The following is a 22,734-nucleotide window of genomic DNA, read 5'->3' on the forward strand; positions in this document are numbered from 1 at the left end:
AATACCTATGAGATTTCTTGGCTACTCTCTCAATAGGCTGCTATTTTTCAGTAAGGGGGATTGAATAATTAATCAGGGAGGTGATATTATACTGTTGTCTCTTGCATTTTATTTATTTTTAAATGCACAAGAAGAGAAGGATTAGCTTCACTGGAAAGTCTTTGTATTAAATTCAAATGGCAAACGATGCGCCTGTTTAGATGAGATATCGGGTCTTTTGCGGTTTCACTATATAAGTTGTGTGGCCACAACACACACTCAGTGACCGAGTTTATACATGGTCATGAAATGTGAAGTGCACATTACCCTTAAAGAGATAGTTCATCCCAAAATTAAAACTCTGTCAAACTTCACTAAAACCTCAAATCACAAAAAACAACCAGTGTTGGGGAAGCTACTCGTAAATTAAAGTATTTACGCTACATTTAAGCTACCCTTCTGGAACTTAAACTTCACTACAAGTTACTGTCAAAAAGTAGCTAGCTACATTGAAACTACTTTAAATTATTATTATTATTATTATTATTACAAATAACATTACAAATAACTAAATAATTATTAATAAAGAATTATAATGAAGTTATAAGTAAAATATAATGAAGTTATAAATAATATATTTGGGGTTTAAAACAACAAAGCTACTGTAATGCAATCATGATTTCAAAGAGTAGGGTGAATTCAGGTTGATTCACAATCATTTGATTTTGTAAACTATTCGATACACACAATAATAAAATACTATATAGCCTAAAATAGGCTAGTCATAAAATAAGCAGGTTAAACTCACAGCACATGCGGTATTTACTGACTTTGAAAGGAGACATCAATCATCAGCTATGCTCGTGAACACTGCGTGAATCCCACCGCAACCATCCTTTGCGAAATGATAAGCACACTACTATATCGTGATTTTATTTTCTGTTTGATTAGTGTTCATTACAAAACTGTGGGGGGACAGATTATATTCATCATTGTAAAATAGACATTTTATGTAGAGTGCAATAAAGAAGAAATAATCAGTTTAAAAAGGGTTTTATTCACCTCCTGTATGTGCTTTAAGTCTTTTGCGTTTTGCGTAAATTGCAGTGGATTGATTTATGTGAAATAGCCACTCCTGTACATCCTTTGCAAAATCATCAGATGATCTCTTGTCAGTGGAAATACTGTAAAGCCGCACGATGCGTGATATCACAACAGATGGCGGTAATTAACAAATTTAGTTTGTGATCTAGTCAGAAGACGACGCAGCGCTGATTTTTCGATGCATTACAGGCTTGTGACTCATCAGAACGCAAAACGGAATGTAGCATTTGGTCACGCTACATTGCTACTTGCTGGAAAAAAGTAGTTAGCTACTGGAAAAGCTACACTGTTTTCAAAGTAGCATCGCTATAGTAGAGCTACTAAAAAATGTAGTTAAGCTAGTAGCGTCACTACTTGTAACTAGCTACTCCCCAACACTGCAAACCAGATTCTTCTGTGGAACATAAAAGCAGATACTTTGAAAAATGTCTCAGTGTTGGTTGCAACTAGGCTCATTTAAAAAGTTTGCTTCTACCAAAATTTTTGCCACAAAAACAGTTTTGCTGAAATAAACACTAGTAGCAATACAACAACTTTTATTACTTTTCACAAAAATATGATTACAGGGGCACAATGATTAAAAAACACTATATTATGACTTCAAAACAAGTTTACTATGGTGCATGATTTGTAAATTAATACATTTTGCATTTGCATTACATAACCAGCTCCATATGTATGGCTTTTCTGACATAGTAAACTAGCTCAGAAGCTCACCTGGTACAACATTGTCCTTGCAATGCAAATCATGACATTCAACAAAATGTTCTTGTGAATGCAAGTTAAATTTCATGGATGCTTTAGCTAATGCATTTCTATCTCGCGTTTGCTTTTGTTAAAGGGGTCATATGATGCGATTTCTTGTTTTCCTTTCTCTTTGGAGTGTTACAAGCTTGCATAAAGAAGATCTGTAAAGTTGCAAAGACTAAAGTCTCAAACCCAAAGAGATATTCTTTATAAAAGACTCATCCACGCCCTCCTAAAACACCTTGTTTAAACACGCCCCCACATGTCTATGTCACGATGTGGGAAGATTTGCATAACGCCGCCCAAATGTTCACGCAAAGAAAGAAGGCGTAACCTTTGATTCTCGCTGTTGCTGCTGGCGCCATGTTGTGGAGACACTCTGTGTTTCGTTGTGAAAGCAAGAAAACTTTGTTTGGCCTTCCAAAAGAGGACACAACTAGAAATCAGTGGTTAAGTTGTATTTATAACACTTTTCCAGAACAGTTCAACCCAAATATTCAGATGTGTGCAGCACATTTTATGGAGGACTGTTTCCTGATCCTGGGAGAGAAGACTACAATGCCAGCTGTTCTGACTCACAGTCTGTAAGTACGTTTACATATGTTAAGGATTTGTCACTGATGATTCAAACGCGAGAGCAGCAGTTCTCAATTCTGTGTGTGAAGACAAGTGAATGTCTTCCGTGAATGTCTTCCAAATCCGTGAATGAATGTTCCGAAGTGAGGTAAACTTCAACAGATTTCCCCTGCTCAGGGAGTAGGGAGCAATGAACACTGTGTAGGGACCATGTCAATGGGAACACAGTTCATGCACGGAGCTCACTTCTAAGGAGCTGATTAGGTGACTCTGAATTAGGTGTGTTAACAAAGAGAGACATGCAAAATATGCAGAGCTGGGGGGCACGAGGACTGGAATTGAAAACCGCTGGTGTAGAGTAGTGATGAGCTTTGTAAAAAAAACTGTGTTTCAGAAAGGTGGGGAATAGAGGAGAAACAATATTTGTACAGTATGTGGAAAATAATGTGTTTTTTGAAACTTAAACTGCATAAACACATTTCATTACACCAAATACACAAAATAAATGTTCTTTTTAGCAACATCATATTACTCCTTTAACACTATCGGTTAGGTTAAGTGTAGGTGGTGCGTTATTATCAAATGCAATAGAACATTGACCTTCAGTGCTATTCACTGGATATTTCATTTCTGAACTTTTCCATCTGTTTTGGATAAAACTGAATGCACTTTTAGCATACTTTTGCTGAAATATCACCACAGACAATGGTAACCAAAATCTGAAAAACATCTTTTATTTCCTTCAGGAAAAAAGTTAACTGAATTGGTTCAACAAGAGGCTGATTATATGATTACAATTTTCATTTTTAAGTGAACTAAATTTAACTTATATCCTGCACTTTACCACAATCCAGTCACATTCACATCATTTTAATCAGGTCTTGACATCAGGTTTGTTTTAATTGTGAGTTGTTGTTTTTTTTTTTTTTGGTGCGGTTTATGGTACAGAAAAAAACTTTTGCCTTAATTGCTATTTGCTAAACTGAACTCTAATCTGACAAACCAACTTAATATGTTCCACAGAAACTAGATTATATATAAGCATGAAATCACCTTCTGGCACTGTGTAATATGAGATGGCAGTATAATATAAGATTAAATGCAAGCTGTTTTATTTTCTGGTCTTGGGTAAATTACTCAGGCTCTAATGAGAGGATTGAAATCTCCACCTCCACTAAGCAGAATGTCTCCCCCTCTGCTAAATGGCTCTTCTGGCTAACCTCTGAGACATCTCTTCACACTCGCAGAGCAGTGTGACACGCACATACACACGTGTTCTCTCGCTCCTGCTTTCTCTTTCGCTACCTTCTTTAAAACAGCTTATCACATTCAACAGCCAGGGATTCAACAATGTTTAAATTGTCAAGCCAGAGGTCTCATTTGCAGCACTGCCACAATCTTTTATTTGGGGAAGGGTAGTGTCAACATAACAGAATCGATCCTCTCGAAAAAACACTGAATTTATAACAAAAAGTTATGTATTTATTTATTTATTTTCCTTCAAGTTTTGACAAGTATTAGAATGCTTTGTCTGTTTACATTCAAAATTCAGGTGGTCAAAATACATTAATACAAGCTAGATTTTGGCAGTATCTGAATAAAATGTAATTGGTGCTTCGAAGTGCACAAATTGATACCATACAAGAGTTGCCAGGTTGTTGCATTGGTGTTATAGGTAGTTGCTAGGATATTGTTATGGTGTTGTGAGTGGTTGCTAGGTGTTCTGGGTGGTTTCTAGGTGGTTGCTTAACTGGCCAGAGTTAAAACTAACAGTAAAAGTAGTAATTCAACTTATTTAATTGCAGATTATTTGTCATGTATTTCTTGTGTTTGTGTTTCATGAGGATTTATTGATGTGTATTCCTGTTTCTTTTATTTCAGTTTTCATTTACATTTACATTTAATTTAACAGATGCTTTAATGCAAAGTGACTTACAAATAATACTATCATAGTACTGAAATACTATTTTAGTCTTTCTACTTTAAAATGTCATGTTTGATTCAATGCATTAGGCCTACTTGCGGTTTCTTTGTAATATTAAATTAATTCAATTTAATGAATTTTAAATTAATTTAGTAAAATTTGAGTGAAAATTGTTTCTATACCACATTATTTTTAGTTCACCTTATTTTTTTATTGCTTTATTTTTTTTTTTTATACTTCATTGTTGGTTGTTGTCTTAGCTTTTATGTTAAATTGACACATTAGTTTGACCTTTCCTTGGTTGCTTCCTCTTTGTTTTGATTTCTTTTTTATTGTCTTTTAATAAAGACTGCAAACAGATCCACAACTTCTAGTCCTCCCTAAGTGACCGTGACTTTATTGTCAGTAAATCAAAGTAAATACTACACTGCTACACTGAGAAGAACATTCTGGGCATGCAAAGTTAAAACATATGATTTACACGAGGAAGACCTTCAGTGAATGCAGCTCAACGCAGCCAGTGGCTACCGTGAAAGACGGATATTCTGACAATAAATGGCAGTCGCCCACTCACTGTGATACAGAGGCTACTTTGGCCTTTAGTCTAGACTGCATCATAGGAGGAACAGCTAAAGAACAGCCCTAAAGCACCTTCACCTTTCATACTTATGCCAGCACAGACTCAGATTACATTGGAAAAACACCTCCATACTCATGCAGTCAGATTGACGTCATTTAATAGCCTCCAGATTGATTACATAATACCTAAAGATCATTTACTGTATGGTGTAAATCATATAATGCAATACTTTATCCTTTTATTAAAACCACATAAAGACCCAATGCATCCTTCCAGTTATCACCCACTTTCATTATACACAGATTTAAAAATCATTACTAAAGCTCCAGCTACTAGAATAGAAAGAGTCATCCAAACACTAATTCATCATGATCAGACAGGCTTTATTAAACACAGGGATGCTTCTGACAATATCTGTAGATTATTCAACTTAATTAGCCTTGCCCAACAAAAACCAACTAAAACTATAATTGTATCACTTGACACTGAAAAAGCATTTGATAAAGTAAATGGACTTCCCTTTCAGTCGGTCACTCTCGATGTCATGTCGGTGACCAACAAATCTCGCTTAGAGAGACCAACCTACTTTGAGTGTAAACTAACTGAGTCAATGCACACTGGCATGCAATGATTGCATCCAGCTGCCACTGATCGCAGAAACCGCTCCAGTGGCTCGTCCTCCCTTACCACCCTCAACGGTGGGGCAGCACAGGGGTATATGGAAGTCCCTCCTGTGGAACAGTCGGTTGCGATGAAATTGTGTCCAAATACCACTGCCATCTGGCGGGGCAAGCCGCCGCTCCCCTCCCGGGCCTATAGGTACTCGACAGCCTTGATGGGCAGTGCTTATGGGGCCTTCAGAGAAGATGCCTCTGCGTTACACGCCATAGCGTTATTGCAGGTTCATCAGGCCAAGGCACTGAAGGACCTGCACGAGGGTGGTCACGACCCGGAAGTTCTCAAGGAATGTGCAACGAAGTTCACGGCGCGGTCTCTGGGACGTGCGAGGTCCACGATGGTGGTCCAGGAGCACCATCTCTGGCTGTGTCTGGCTGACATGAGGGAGACTGACAAGACTCGGTTCCGAAACGCCCCCGTGTCCCAGACCAGCCTGTTTGGCAACGCGGTGGAAAATTTCACCCAGCATTTCTCAGCCACACAGAAGCAGACCAAGGCCATCAAGCACACCCTTCCCCGACATGCAACTGCTGCCTCCACCAGGTCCCGGCTAGGCGACCCAGAGATGGAGAAAGCTGCTCTTTGGGAGGTGGTGAACTCACCACTCCCTCCCCCAGAGGAGGGCCGGGCGGAGAATCTTTCGCTTCATTTTTCACCGCCACTGACTTCACGGTCAGTAGTACACAAACCCTTGGCAAAAGAGCAATTTCTTCTATCTTTGGGTCTCCAGAGGGGACGGGGAGTTGTGGACGGGCCAGTCCCAGATTGAACTCACCCTTCTCGCCAGTGAGCAGCAGTGGGCGGTTCGAGAGTGTTATCATATTTACTACTCACGCACCCTCTGCTCAAATGCAGGTAAGTGTTGCACACACTCAGAACCCACTTTGGACCAGCCACGAGATGCCAGGGCAGGGTCCCTGCGTTCCTCTTCGCTGCCAAACTGCGAGTACGTAGATGGTTCCATTGGTGCCACTTGTACAGTATCTGGGATCCTGACTAGTGCTTCCCAGTCCATCTAGTTGGTTCCTTAAGACCATCATACTTGGCTATGTGATTCAGTTTACCCAGCGTCCTCCCAAGTTCAGGGGCTTCCACTTCACTTTGGTGAAGACTGCAGATGACCCTGTCTTGCATGCAGAGATCGCGGTCCTACTGGCGAAGTACGCAATAGAGCCGGTCCCTCCAGCTGATATGAAGACAGGGTTTTACAGCCCTGACTTCTTTGTCCCCAAGAAAGGCGGTGGGTTATGACCGATCTTGGACCTACGTATCTTGAATCGGGCCCTCCACAAGCTACCGTTCAAGATGCTCACGCAGAAGCGCATCTTCAGGTGCATCCGTCCCCAGGATTGGTTTGCAGCGATCAACCTGAATGACACGTACATTCATGTCTATACCCCTCCACCACACAGACCTTTTTAGAAAAACACATCCCAAAATTTAGAGAGTTTAAACTAATCCAAATCCAAAGGTTGTGGGTTTGAGTCTCGGGCCGGCAATACCACGACTGAGGTGCCCTTGAGCAAGGCACCGAACCCCAACTGCTCCCCGGGCGCCGCAGAATAAATGGCTTGCCACTGCTCCGGGTGTGTGTTCATGGTGTATGTGTATTCACTGCTGTGTGTGTCCACTTTGGATGGGTTAAATGCAGAGCACGAATTCTGAGTATGGGTCACCCTACTTGGCTGTATCTCAATTCAACTTCACTTTCACTCTTCTTCTTCCATTCAGCAATCAAACGACCATCACATCACAACAACCTCCCCCCCATCAGGCTGTCCCTGTCACCCCGTGTCTTCATGAAAGTTGTGGAGACAGCTCTTGTCCACTGAGAGAGCAAGGCATTCGCATTCTCAACTACCTTGACAACTGGCGTATATTAGCTCAGTCTCAGGATCAGTTATGCGAAGACAGGGACTTGGTGCTCTCGCACCTCAGCCAGTTGGGCCTTCGGGTAAGGCAAACTCTCCCCGATGCAGAGGATCTCTTTTCTCTGTATGATGTTGGATTCTGTCCAACAGACAGCACACCTCATGCAGGAATGTGCTCAGTCAGTGTTGAACTGCTTGAATATGTTCAAGAGCAGGACGGCGGTCCCACTGAAACAGTTTCCGAGGCTCCTGGGGCATATGGCAGCTGCATCAGCAGTCACGCCACTGGGGCTGCTTCATATGAGACCTCTTCAACACTGGATCCATTAACAAGTCCCAAGGTGGGCAACTCGGCACTCACCAGGTCCAAGTCACACCAGCCTGCCGCCAAACCTTCACCCCGTGGTCAGACCTTGCGTTTCTCCAGGCAGGTGTGCCCCTAGAACAGGTCTTCAGGCATGCTGTGGTTTGTATGCCTCTACCACTGGGTGAGGGGCCATGTACAATGGGCATGCAGTGTTGAGGGTTTGGACGGGCCCCTAACTGCACCGGCACATCAACTGCCTAGAGTTGTTAACAGTACGCCTTGCCTTGAACTCACACATAGCAACTCGCCCGCCACCTCCCACGATGGTCAACACTGCGACCGTTGTATACATTTGTCAAACTGACAAGGTGGTCTATGCTCCCGTCACATATGGCAACTCGCCCGCCACCTCCTCCGAGTGGCCCACTCAGACCTAGTTCCTGGAACTAATGCTTTACTGACTCAGAGACGGGGTATCCTGTGGCACCCACGTCCAGACCCAAAGCCTCAGGACCTCAGATCAGCTCTTTGTCTGTTTTGGAGGATGGAAGAAGGGGAATGCCGTATCTAAGCAGAGGATGGCCCACTGGATAGTGGATGCCATCACCCTGGTTTATCAGGCACAGGGTGTGCCCTGCCCGCTCAGGTTGCGAGCCCACTCTACTAGAAGTGTTTCTTCCTCCTGGGTACTGGCCCATGGTGCCTCTTTGACAGATATTTGTAGAGCTGCAGGCTGGGCGACCCCCAACACATTTAATAGATTTTATAGCCTTTGGGTGGAGCTGGTATCCTCCTGTGTTCTCATCTCAAATGGGTACAAGCACTGAGAGGCCCCGGTTTAGTATCAGCTTGCTAAAATCACTCCAGAGAGTCCATACTGTAGACTGTAGATCCCATATGCAATCACCTCTAAATATACCCCTCAGATCAAGAGTTTAAAATCACCAATAACCTCTAAATTTTCCATATGCACCTATATGGTTTCCATATGTGTAAATGCTTCCAAAAACTCCTTTGGGAAGTTTTTCCCAGTGTTATACAATCTCACTGAGTGGGTGGTGCTATGACAGCAGTGACTGGTCTTCTTGTTGTGAGCCCCAGCCTACACTAGGGATGTGCCGGTACTAGTATCGGTACCTAACTGTTCCCGGGCAAATTCCAAATGGAAGTGATCATCCTTAGCCCCTTGGAGTGGGGACTTTGGAGTGAGCAGGGCATGTGCGTGCCATTAAGTAGCCATTAGGAATGCCCTTGGCAAATGGAGCGACATAATTTCCTCATTATCTTCAGCCGGGATGTTCCAGCTGCACATTAAACCAGTTCAACCCAAATATTCAGATGTGTGCAGCACATGTTACGAAAAACTGTTCTCCTAAACATATTAAAATAAACTAATACCTACATATAAAAAAAGCAGCGAATACTCACTCCCAGCTAATAAGTACGTTTTGATATTTAACCCTCTGGAGTCGATTAACGCGTATACACGTTTTGGGTTATTTCTCCTGATAACCCCGAAAAGAACCTTAAATTACACTTTCAGTTTTGATCACAAGATAAGAGCAATACATCAATCGAATCTGTAAAGGGTCTACTTTTTTTGTATACAGACATAATAACAACAAAACTTTGGTGCACTTATAAAATAAAGATAACAAACAAGGAGTGCTGTCTGCAGCCTTTGTCTGAGCTGATCTTCAGATACAAACGCGTCATTAAAATGAACTGTAACTCAGTGAATGCTCAGCACAGAGACATGAGAGAGATATCTATAGAAAGCCTGACATTGTCTACTTTTAAACTAAACAAGTGCTGCTGAAAAACAAATATTCTGTGATAAAGTAATCCATATGAAAACAACGCGATATCCGTTTTTCCACGTCTCCCTTCATATCTTCTAATGTGCGACCACGCCCCCCCGCGCTGAACGCGCTATTGAGATTCAAAAGTGTTCACTGAAGCGCGCAGCTTTTGAATACGCACCACACAACAGAAGACAACGCAGCGAGATTGTTCTTCAAGTTTTTTTTTATTTTAGCTGTTTGCTTCGCGCTATGAGAGGAATAAGACATAATTCACCCCAAAAAGATGTAATGTGGTTGAGGATTTAGAGATTTGGATTCCCTCTGAAAAAAAGAACGAAGCACTTTATTCAGCAGAGATCATAACACATGAGTAGTCTCTTTTTATTTATTTATATACTTGTACTAGTTTTCACATAACGTGTAAACATTTTACTAGACTTTTTCCAAAGACTTTTTCCCAAACTATAATTCCTGACTAAATGTATAATCAAGTGAAACATTATGAAGTTTCAATAACAATATACACTACTATACCATTCAAAAGCTTGATGTAAATAATATAAATGTACCAATAAATGTAACTGTAACAAATGTAGTAAACAATGCTGTTCTTTCAATTTATCCCCCCTAAAAAACCTGAAAAAAGTATTCTCATCTCTTTTCAACATTAATAAATAATAATAATAATAATAATAATGATAATAAAACAATAAATGTTTTTTTTTTTTGTAGAAAATAAGATTGTTAAAAGGATTTCTGAAGGATTGGTGTGACTGGAGAATGATGCAAAAATTTCAGTTTTTGAAAGTCAGCTTTGATTGTTCCTAATAAACGGTTTAACTGCACTCACAAGTGAATATTAAATTATTTTGTGGGATAATTAAATATATTCTAAATAAACTACAAACATAAAATTATATACATTTATTTTGTCCTCACATTCTTTCTTGTAACTCATCCCTCTCAGTGACACAGCCTGACTTAATGGCTCATTATGCAGCTCATTATGCAGGCCTTTGTCTTCTCAGGTGTGAATTCATGATAGTAGTTGATGCTTACTCGCATATGACTTTTACCAACAAAAAGTGTTTTAGAAAATTTAAATCAATATATTGTTTTTCTGTAAGTGAGTAAAACAAGATGATTTCACATCATTTAGAAAAAAAAATTCTAGGCTACAAGCTCCAGTTCTCAAAAGTCCCGGGAACCAATTTTCTGTATGTGTTTTTTTGCCTTATTCAAGTGATTTAACATTTTTAGTTTTTTCACTAACCACGCATAACATTTTTTTTCTCAAAAACACACATATTAGTATAGCCCAGTTTGTGCTGATTACAGTGAGATTAGACTTTAGCCATTTAGATATTTGTAAGAAACTGAAAAAAGCACAAATGTCAGGGCCATGACAAAACCTTCTCCAGGCCCCAAAAATACCCTCAGACTCCAGAGGGTTAAAGAATTTGCCACTGTTGATTCAAATGCGAGTTTTGAGCAGAGTAGAGTAGCGCTTGTTGTTTGTCGTTTCTCCGATCAAAAATGCAGACATGGTTTTATGTTTACGCGGCGCAATACACAACACAACCCATAAAAAAGACAATATAAGTCATTATAACCAGTAATTATTTCTCCACTGGATGCAACATACTGTATGCCTCGTTTGTAATGGGACACGGCATCACAGTATGGTAAGGGGAATATGGGTAACATGGTAAGGTATTCTGCCAATCACAACGCACTGGATAGCTGGCCAATTAGAGCACACCTCGCTTTTCAGACTGATGAGCTTTGTAAAAATCAACGTGTTTCAGAAATGCGGGGCTTAGAGGAGCAACAATAATTTTCAGTATGTGGAAAATAATGTTTTTTTTTTTTTACTTTAAACCACATAAACACATTGCATTACACCAAATACACAAAATAATGTTCTTTTTAGCAACATCATATGACCCCTTTAAATAAATCAGCAAGAGGACATATTAGAACACGAGTAGCAGATATAACAAATTTAGCTTTCAAGCCATCAGGACCAGCTCCGCTATTAACTTTTAGGTAACATGGTGTGACGAGTGGGGCGCGGCCGAGAGCCGTGGGAACAAAGCGAGGCCGGTGGAGTGATTGGGAAATGAGCGACACCTGCTCCACTCACCGGTCTCGAGTCCCACGGAGGAGATTGGGAGGATACAAAAGAGGAGCAACGACAGTGAAGGACGAGAGAGGACCAGGCCTGGGTTTTATTTTGGGTTTGGTTTTTGTTTGTGCGCGGCAGTCGCCCGTGAGGGGCTGACGCGCTTTTTTATCTTTATTTGGTTATTAAAGTTTTATTTGAGTGTTCGCCGGTTCCCGCCTCCTTCTTCCCGTAATTATGGAGTTTTTATATTATTACACTGGTGCCGAAACCCGGGAGGAAGGAGGGACGCGCTGCCAAAGATCCCTTGCCGCTGGGGTGAATCCGCGGTGCCATCGAGCAGGGCGTAGCAGTCTGGCGCCGTGGACGCTCGAGGCGGTGGGCTGGAGTGAGTTGCCGGGGACGGACGAACTCGCTGCCCGGCCTGCCGCCCGCGATGTGGAGGGGCGGCTGCCGTCCGTGAGGGAGCGGAGGAGTCGGCGCCGTTCGCCAGGGGGCCAGAGCCTCCTGCCATCCCGGTGGAACGAGGAGGAGCAGGGAACGGGGGACTCCTGCCGGCTGCCCAAAACCGGAGGAGCCGTCGCCGTCCACCCGGGACGGGGGCGCGTAGGAGTGTCGTGCCGTCCACCGAGGGCCGTCTAGTGCCCGCTGCCAGGCACCACGGAGGAGTTCACCCAGCTGGTGGAGGGCCAAGCGGCAGCATGTCTGGGAACCGGAAATTTTTTTTTCTCCTCTCTCGTCTCTGTCACTTCTCATCCTTCCATCTCCTTTTCTCTCGTCTCGTCTGTCCTTACCCCCAGGTTCCCGCAGGTCACCGTGAGTGGTTCCCCTCCCCGGAGGGAGTACCCCCCGGCCTGCGAGGGGCGATGGGGGTCTGTGACGAGTGGGGCGGGGGCGAGAGCCGCGGGAACGGAGCGAGGCCGGTAGAGTTATTGGGAAATGAGCGACCCCTGCTCCACTCACCGGTCTCGAGTCCCACGGAGGAGATTGGGAGGATACAAAAGAGGAGCGACGACAGTGAAGGACGAGAGAGGACCAGGCCTGGGTTTTATTTTGGGTTTGGTTTTTGTTTGTGCGCGGCAGTCGCCCGTGAGGGGCTGTCGCACTATTTTATGTTTATTTGGTTATTAAAGTTGTATTTGAGTGTTCGCCGGTTCCCGCCTCCTTCTTCCCGTGACTATGGAGTTTATATTATTACACATAGCATTGTAGACATCAACAGGCATACATTTCTTAAAAGAAAATTAACCAGTAGAAATAGTTGGGTTTAAAGAACAAGTAATACTATGGAAATCAAAACACTGAGAACCACAGATAGAGGAAAAATACTGATTGAAAGCTTGAGAAATAAGTGAAGGATCAGAAATAGTATCATTATTCAATTGAATATTTTTTTTATTGAGCTTTTATTAGATTTATAAAAAAGTTTCTTCAACTGATTCCAGAACTGTTTAGTATTATGAAAATCATGAGAAAGACAATCTTTAAAATAATTTGCATTCATGGTTTTTAACTTGCATAAATACCTCAAATATCTGTAGTTTTCTGTGATATCTGTAGATATCTGTGAATAAAAGACTTTCTGCTATCTTGGGCTGTAGAATCCCCCCATCTTCATCGCTCTGCTTACTTGGAAACAGCATAGAAGTCGATAACCTTCCAATCAAGTAAAAAAATCCACTTCTCATTTCTCTAACTACAATACATTTATATTGACAGAAATTCTGATTTATATATAGACACTGCATTGAAACAAAATCAACAAGTAGCTGTTGTGCTCATGGGTTTTTTGGAATTAGTTTTATGTAATATTATGCAGTAAACAAAGGCGCCTTAAGATAACCTGTGGCCCGTGGGCTACAGCATTACAGTAGGCCCCCCTACCCTAGATTTTTTTTTATTTTAACTCCCTTCCAATTATTTGTTGAATTTCGAATTTTTCTTGTTGATATGCCAGTTAACATTTACAATACTGTTCTGCTTAAAAGATGAATATAAGTGAATATACAAATTCACTCTTTACCAGAAGGTGGCGCTTGTGGAGCAGCAGAATTATAGCCTTTACATAAAGTAAACACTATGTTATCATAGGCATTATATGTAGGCAATATGAAAAGAAAATGCATTCCTGGCCAAAATGTGAGTTTACAGGTATGATTTAAACACCGTAAATTACACAAAATATTCAGTATTCAACATTAATAGATCAAATCTATCACTTGGCAAGTTGGCATAAATGTAGGCTATTTGGTGGTTGCTAATGCGTTTAATCATAGCGTAACGACATATATCTATCTATCTATCTATCTATCTATCTATATATATATATATATATAGATAGATAGATAGATAGATAGATAGATAGATAGATAGATAGATAGAATAGTTCTCGTGCTAGGATGCTGTTGAATGCTGAATATAGAATTCTGTTGTCACTGCTGCAAACTCTCATTTATAAATAATTTAAAAATAAATAAATTAAAAATATAATTTACCTGCAGCCAGTAGGCCCCTCTTAAAGCCCCTGGGCTTCAGCCCATTGAATCCCGTGCATTAATGCCCCCGGCAATAAGGTACTTCGATTCACAGCTGCTGGTTTAACTAAAACATTTAACCATCTGTTTATACTAACAAACATTATTTGCTAAAATGACCACAAAACAAGCCTTTGTACTGTATGCTAAAACAATTAGAATTCAGTTAAAGTCTAAGTTAAATCAGCATATGAGAATGCTAGTAAAATTCAGATTTGCCACCACAGTTATAAACAAAGTTATTTTTTTTTTTTATATAAATTTAAATGTTATTTCTTTCAAAAACATGAAAAACTTCTTAAACTTCCTAAACTTCTTAATCCTTAATTTGATATAAAAAACCAAAATAAAAAAGCAATTTTTTTTTAAACAATGAAATATATTTCAGTGTTAAAAAATGGTTTGTTCCAAAATTGTAAATAAAACTTGAAAGATTACTGGAGTATTTTTTAATTTATTTAAGTTTTTCTACTGAATGAAAACAGTGTACAGACATAAAAGCATCTGTAGGAACACTCAACTATACTTTGTATAGAGACTGTTTAGACTAGAATAGTGCAGTACTTTTGCTGCTCTTGGTGAGGATACAACAGCTTTCACTGACTCAACCACAAAAAGGCGAGATTGATGTGATCGGCTAAGTCACTTCTGACTGTCTGATGAATCTGACAAACCACTGATGATGCACTGTACTGTCATTTTGGCATGAGAAAATGTCCTGTCCTCTTCAACTCCCACACAGTATATAGGTGCATATATACATGCATAACATGGGTTAGGCAGAAACTGAAATGGAGGGAACAGTGATGCAGCTGAGAGAGAGAGAGAGAGAGAGAGAGAGAGAGAGAGAGAGAGAGAGAGAGAGAGAGAGAGAGAGAGAGAGAGAAGCACAATAGTTAGAGAAAAGGACCTCCGAGTAACCTTTTAGATAATCACAGGACATACACACAAACAGCCTTCAGCTCTGTGTTCAGAACAAATGCACTTTCCCACACACAATTTCATAATTGAAATGACAGCAGCATGTGGAGATTCCCGACTTTATACCTCGCTGAAGCATTGGCCTTTGACTAAAGCATACACAAACACACACTCTGTAATCTCCAATGAAAAACAGACAGCATTTCAACAGAACTAAAGTGTAAAACATTTTAGTGTGAGTTGATCATTTTCCTGTCTACTAGTTGCATTTCTGTCCCTTTTACAATAGAACTTCATAAAAATGAAATGACAGCTGGCTGGGAGAAATTTAATTAAGTAAGGGATATTGTACAGCCAGTCATTCTCACAATTATTATTATTATTATTATTTTTTTTTTAATTTACATTATGACTACTTACCAAATCAAAAAATACTTGCTTTAATTATTCAATTACTTGTAGGGACTGCAGAGAGACAGACAGAGAGAGAGAGAGAGAGAGAGAGAGAGAGAGAGAGAGAGAGAGAGAAAGGTTTCCGGAATGAGTGGCTTTTTTTAATAAAATTTGTTGTCTTGGACGATGGCTATTATTGGTCATAATTCAGAAGTATCTGACTGCTCAGATCTGCGATTGATGCATACAAGATAACACATAATCAAAGGTTCAAAAATCACCATAATTTATTATACCTTTAATTTAATTTTTGAATTGACTTTTGTGTGTTTTAAGATTTTTTTTTAATTCAGCAAGGATGCAATAAATTGGCTTTTACATTGTTACAAAAGATTTCTATTTCAAATAAATACTGTTCTTTTAAACTTTCTATTCATCAAATAATCCTAAAAAATGATTATAATGCTTTCCACAAACATTGACAAGGGTAAGAAGGATCATTTGTCACTGAAGACTAGAGTAATGAAATAGAGTAATGCTGAAAACTCAGTTTTACCATCACAGGAAGAAATTACATGATATAATTACATATATTAACACAAAATATATTAAAAAAGAAAACAGTATTTTAAAATTGAAATATTATTGTTTTTACCACAGGCATATTTTTGATTAAATAGTTGCAGGCTTGGAGAGCATATGTATTTGTATTTACAGTATTTTATTGTAAGAAATTACTCCTTAGAAATTAGTCCTGGCAATTTGTCCAATGTAAAATCAAGTGCATCTTCACAGATGACATGTTAGTGAAAGAAGTCATCAGTGAAAGAATGAGCCCAGTATTACAGCACTCACACAGCAGGATATTGCTTTCTGTGTGCTTCGTTTCTAAAAGAGCTTGAGTCACAGTTGAGATTTAGTGTGAAGATGAATAATGTAGTGTCCTTGTTAAAATGGGCCTGGCCTGGTCTGGCCTGGCCTGAAAAGAGACAAACTTAGAAAAGGGAAAAGTTTGAAGATTAGTAGTCTCCCCTGAGATATATGGACCAATTACAACCTGCCAGAGAGAGCTAAAATAATAGTGTGCAATAATTGCCATAAGCATTGCAAGGCAAATAAACCAAACCAGTAAATCTTATCAAATGTGACTACCTGTTTTAGCTAGAAGACATATGCAACAGAAAAGAAAAGTAAAAGAAGAACAAAAGCAGATGGATTCCAAATAAACAGATCAATGATTTGTGGCTTATGCCACAGCGGGATAATAGAGCACAAATTTCACTCACCAGTAGGAAAACCGATACTGTGGCAATAAGGAATACACCAAGAAACCCACAGTAGATTGTGAGCAGTCATGATGTCTGTTATTGTTAGTTAAATGATGCAGAAATAATGTATTTCTTGTGTAAACCCTTGTAAAGAAACATTCAAAGAAACATAAATCCCACTCAAAGCCCAAGGATGATAAAGTTTTCTTGAAAATGTAAAGGTTTCCCTGAATTTCACCTCTGTGTTTTTCTGTGTGCATGATCAGAGACAACAGCTCACAGCTATTTAAATAAGCTACAATGGCTCTCTTATTCCAAGGTCTTAACTGTACTGTATGTCACAGCCTTGAATCCAACACAAAGCGTTGAGTCATTGAGCAAGACGCAGAAGAAACATTTGCAGTGTTTTCTTCAGCCCTGCATTTCAGTCTCTATGTAACTTCAGCACCACAGTGAAGGACAGCTCCCCATAACCCAACAAACACACTTCAACTTTTTCTTACACAAGCACAACATTTACAGTCATAAATCTATATATATATATATATATGTGTGTGTGTGTGTGTGTGTGTGTGTGTGTGTGTGTGTGTGTGAAAGAACACAAAAGTTCTTTCTGGTTTTCAAACCTGATTGGCTGGGAGCCTTCTCCAGCCATGCAAAGTTTTAGTGATAACAGAACTCCAATCGTTTCACCATTTGTATCACTCCACTTGCTGTATTTCTCACAGTGAGTGTCATGGCGGACGCCCAAATCCACTATAATTTTATAAATAATACTGTTTTTGTGTCATGGAATTTAGTATTACGTTTTTAGGCAAGAGTGTACTTGTTTAGACGTCTAGTCTAGTTGAAAATGTCTTTAGATGGTTTTGGAGATGTGAGCTCCAGGGTGTCAGCGGCTGTTCAGTGCTCATGAGCCCACCGAGAGCAGCCTTACCTCAGCCAGTTCTTCTGGAATTTGCCGCTTGCTCTGATCTCTATAGTGGTTAAACATGGGATAACTCATTTTGGGTAAATCTAACAGGCAATCTTTGATCTTATTAAACTATTATTTGCTCCAGAGTAAATAGATTTGGCTGAGGGCAAAGTCTATATCTTATATAACTTTAATGCTGTATATTAGAGTGCTGCCTTTGTACTTTTGACTGAATTGCCTAGCAACTTTTATGATGGCTGCTGTAGCAACTCAAAGCTCCTTTGTTACTAGTGATGTTTTCTAATTCCTAACGGAAGCTTGGGCTCAGCTGTTAAACTGTCAAACTAAGATTTGAATCTGTGGTGGAAAGAAGTAGTTCCGTACAAAAGAGGGTTCTTAAAGGCACTCTTTTGTTATTTTTTTGATTGTTTACACACTTGTGCCGTCAAACTGTTGTATAAATGCAATATCATTTGCAGCTCTGCGATATGGCTGTATATCAGCATGCTATGATTACCTACGACTGAATCACAGCTGTGTTGATATTCACTCATATCGATACTCGAGTGATATTGCTCATAAATATGTATATATATATATATATATATATATATATATATATATATATATATATATATATATATATATACTGTATATATACACCACATGTACATAAACAATTTGCCATTTTGCATTTTATGTATGATATTATATAACAGTTAGTTTCCGTCCACTGATTTGATCAGTTCAATAGTTTGATTGTACGCTTGGTCAGGTGGTACTGAAATGCTTAATTATGAAACAGCTTCTGAAATGCAATTGTACAATGGGATTGTGCATTCTTAGAAATACCCCAAAGAAAATTTTTGTGAACTGTTCTTAAATTAACGTTTTATGGAATGGAAAGATTCCTTGTGTGTTCAAGGAACTGCAGATGCCAATAAAGAACGATGAGGTATTTTAATTGTTTCACTTTTTACAGTGCAGCAATAAATGGCAGATATGCATTTTACAGTGCTGCAATGTCTTTATATGAATTAAAAAGCAATGAAAAAAAACTAACTATAAGTGGACTGCAGTGCCAGTGTATATTTGGGCCTTATGAATGCTTTATGAATTCTTCAAGTACACCTCCTTAGAGTGACTGGCTGAGGACGCACAGTATGAAGTTACCTGTCATCATTCTGAAAAGATTGATCTCCGAGCAGCAGATCTCGAAAGCGGTATCGTGGAGGTAGAGGAGGGACCTCAGAGTCCACATCGGCCATTTTCAGGGTGGAAATGTCCAGAATAACACCACTATTACTGCTGTTATTCCTCTGAACAGTCTCCATAGGCAACCTGAAGAAACAGGTGGAAATCTTACAGTAAATATAATCATGTAACTTGCATTATGCATGTAGACATATAATATATATTATTAATTTATACTGCCAGGACTACAGTTAAGCACTTGTAAGAGTGTTTGACACAGTCTGCATGTTTAGCATAACTAAAAGTCTACACTGAAAAAAAAAGGTGTAGAAACCATTTTGAAACAGAAATTGGTAATACATTTCACAATTAAACAGAAACAGCAAGTAACACTGAATTAAATGTGAAATTTCATAGAAAAGCATAAAAGCTGTAATTGTTTTCTTTAAAATGTACTCCAATAATCTTTTATTTACAACTTCAAAATAGAATTTTTACAGTGCATGTTTGCAAGGTTTGGTTTACCTGTCAGCAGCAGTGGATGAGCATCGTGGTGGAGTCATGCTTGGTTCTGACAATATGGAGAGAAGGGGGAAGCATTACTGCTAAATGTTATAGTCACTTGCATGAAGAACACCAATAACATAAGCATATAAAATTAATCCATGCTGTTATAGACTAATTCAGGGTTGCAGAAATAATACATTACTGTAGGTTTACTCATCTGTCCTGTACCTGTATGAATAAATTCTAAGCTGGAAAGCTTTAACAGTCTCTATCTAACTGTCATCCAATAACAAGGCATTTTTCAAAGATAGTTCACCAGTACCCTTTGTCATAATTATACCCTTGCGGAACTACAATCCACAGACTGATGTTCACCTTTTATGTCATTCTTGTCACATTTTGTACACTGTGAAAACTATCATCTAGAATGTTCCCTGTATGGTTTCTATTAGCACTCTTAGGAATGCATGAGTGTGTAATGACAGAAGTGAGCGACTGCATTAGTGTGCAAATCGCTGATGATGAGTGGGTGGAGGGTGATTTGGTTGGCCATGGGGTACAATGAAGTACAGTACATGAAACTCAGACTAAAATGTGCCTTCGCTCAAGGATTAAACAGTGCCCAGACATTAATAAAAAAGACTGTAAGGATGTAAAAAAGGGTATTCCTATGGGGAAAAAATGGCACTGACACAAGAAAATTCATGCGTGCACTTGCAGATACAATACGACCGGAAACCAAATAAAATGACTTCATATAGTAACATTTAAAAATTGGTTTCATAAATAAAATAACAAATTATAATAAAATAATATAATGAATAAAATAATATAAATACATATGTAAATATAAAAGTATAAATAAATAACTGAAAAAAATGAACACAGTATATAACAAATTATGAATATATTAAAGTAACTTTTAAAAGTCAAATCAGGTACTCATAGCTCTTTAAATCAGTGATATACCGATAATCGGTTCATTATTTGTAACCAATATTTACTTAGCGATATAAACTGATTACTGGTTGTTTGCTATTGAATTTAGAAATAACTGGAACTATTTGGTGGAGCCAATCAGTATTCACAGGTAACAAATGTAATTTATTGTTTGCATAATTACTCACTCTTTATATAACAACAATTTATTGTCAAGTGAGAAATGCGTAGCTCATTAAATCAGATAACTCAAAAACAAAAATCAAATGCATATAATGAAAATAATTTGCATATAGAAAAATTGTATAATTAACAAAATTACTATTACCATCAACATCATCATCAATAATAATAATAACAGCAATAATAATAACAATAATAATAATAATTTGACTTCTGTTGTTTTTGTTGTTGATGTTATGTAAAATACTAAAAATTAAAACAATGAAAATCGGTTCTGCGTATCAGTTAGCGGGCAGTGCACATATATAAATAAAACCAGAACGACAACAGCAAATAATAATAATAATAATAATAATAATAATAATAACAATATAAAAAATAATACTCAATATTTATCAAATCAATTATTCATTGAACTCTTTTTAGGGTGACACACTGTTTATAATGTTGTTTGCATTTTTTCTTTGAAAATAGATTTTTAAAAATAAATAAAAATAAAAAGCCATTCTAATCATAAGTGTTGCTGTTTTTGTATTATGCCCATAAGCAAAGCAGTTTTCACCAAACATTATGATAAATGTAGAAAGTATCAAACACGAACACGAATTAGTCATTTGTGGCATGACATGATGTCCTCACCTGCCTGAGACTGGCTGCGCGGTCCCATCATTGTAAATAACCGTGTTACTGGCGACCCAAACGCCGCACATTTTTTACAAAAGCCACTGCGAGGTGTCCGTGAAGGACTTCCGATGGTAATGTCCTGATAGATTCGTCCTCCATGGACACTTGCATTAAAGGGGCGGATAACGACCCTGATTAAACCCTCCTCTTACAGAAGAGCACCGCCTGGGCGCAATAGGCTACTCAGTACCTTCAACATCTCTGTTTCTGTTTGTCGCGTGCAATTCAACTTTGCATCCTTGAGATACTGGTGATGTTGGTTATTAATTAAACAATGATAATATGTTGTCCTCATCCAGATCAGTCTCTTTGTATCCAGTGAGCCCAAAGCCTACATTCACGAGAAGAAAACGGCAACTGCTGCGCGTCAGAAGAGATGTAGAACAGCAGGGAAATGTTTGTTTGAGACGCTGTCACTTAAGTCATCCGTACAGCCTCTCTTCTCTCTCCTTCAAAGCTTACATCGCCATCTCCTGGACCACCTGAAATCCTCGACAACACGGACATCACTAAAGAGACAGCGCGATTCAAATCAGATTAAACCATGCACCACAAACATTCCCATCGACGTCAATCATACTACTGTATGCTGTGTGTTTTCTTACAATGAGCAGCTAACCAATCAAAATCAAGACCTTGGTTAGGTCATTAACTTTTAGGTGTAATACATTTCATTGGCTGATTTAATTTCAGCCATATACAAAGGCAAGGAACTCATTCTCTTTCCCATAAAACCACTGACGCAGAATTTGAGTGTATCTTTTTCTATCAGACATAGTAACAAAATTCTTTACCAACACACTGACATAATTAATAATCATATATCAAGAATCAACCAAGCATGCCATATTGACATCCACTGAAAATATATTCACCTAATAAATCAAGACAATACAATATTCCTTTGTTCCAATGCTAAATTAATAAGGCAATAAAAATAAAATATGCCAATTGCCGCATCCTTAAAGGTTAAAGTAATAATGATGTTCAAGATTATTCAAAGGAGAAATGCTCATAGACCTTGAATACACAAATGATTCATTCATTCACACAAGTATTATCGATTTTTGAGTCATGACTATCAAGGTCTTCTTACTCTACATGACCTATATACAAATATCTAATACTGTATATAAACTTTATGGCATTGACACAGTCATGTTCTATTCTATTCTATTCTATTCTATTCTATTCTATTCTATTCTATTCTATTCTCACATAACAAATGTCTTCCTGAGTTATTCGGGAACTGATTATCTGACTCACACGTTTTTTTTTTTTTTTTTTTTTTTTTATGGTTTGTACCAGCTGACACAATCATTTTTGACTTAAATCCCTCAACAATACTTACGTGAAGTTATTCACAAAAAAAAGGTGTTTTACATCATTTTTCTTTGAACAGCCTCATATAGTTTGAATAATTTTCAGATAAATAAAGAGGGTCAAATTAACAGTCGTGAACCATTAATAACAAAATGCATATTTGTGAATAGAAACCA

The 22,734-nt window shown here is 38.6% G+C and overlaps 1 protein-coding gene across 7 annotated transcripts in view; it reads right to left on the bottom strand.

The window, feature by feature from the left end:
- LOC109062450 (potassium channel subfamily T member 1-like) overlaps positions 1-21,800 on the bottom strand; it is a 90,674-nt gene extending 68,874 nt beyond the window's left edge. For 4 of the 7 annotated variants that reach the window (XR_006160104.1, XR_006160103.1, XR_006160102.1 and 1 more), the window contains exons 1-3: positions 21,191-21,800; positions 19,448-19,493; positions 18,902-19,069 (exon numbers count right to left, since the gene is read on the bottom strand). Coding sequence is in view for 1 of the 7 variants with exons in the window: in XM_042756751.1 (XP_042612685.1) it covers positions 18,902-19,069; positions 19,448-19,493; positions 21,191-21,221 (245 nt within the window). In the remaining 6 variants the exon portion in view is untranslated. The remainder of the gene's footprint in view (positions 1-18,901; positions 19,070-19,447; positions 19,494-21,190) is intronic. The other 3 variants (XR_006160107.1, XR_006160106.1, XM_042756751.1) reach the window with 3 other exon arrangements.
- Between the last annotated feature and the right edge of the window lie 934 nt (positions 21,801-22,734).

Source organism: Cyprinus carpio, chromosome A5, assembly GCF_018340385.1.
Source record: "Cyprinus carpio isolate SPL01 chromosome A5, ASM1834038v1, whole genome shotgun sequence".
Lineage (NCBI taxonomy): Eukaryota > Metazoa > Chordata > Actinopteri > Cypriniformes > Cyprinidae > Cyprinus > Cyprinus carpio.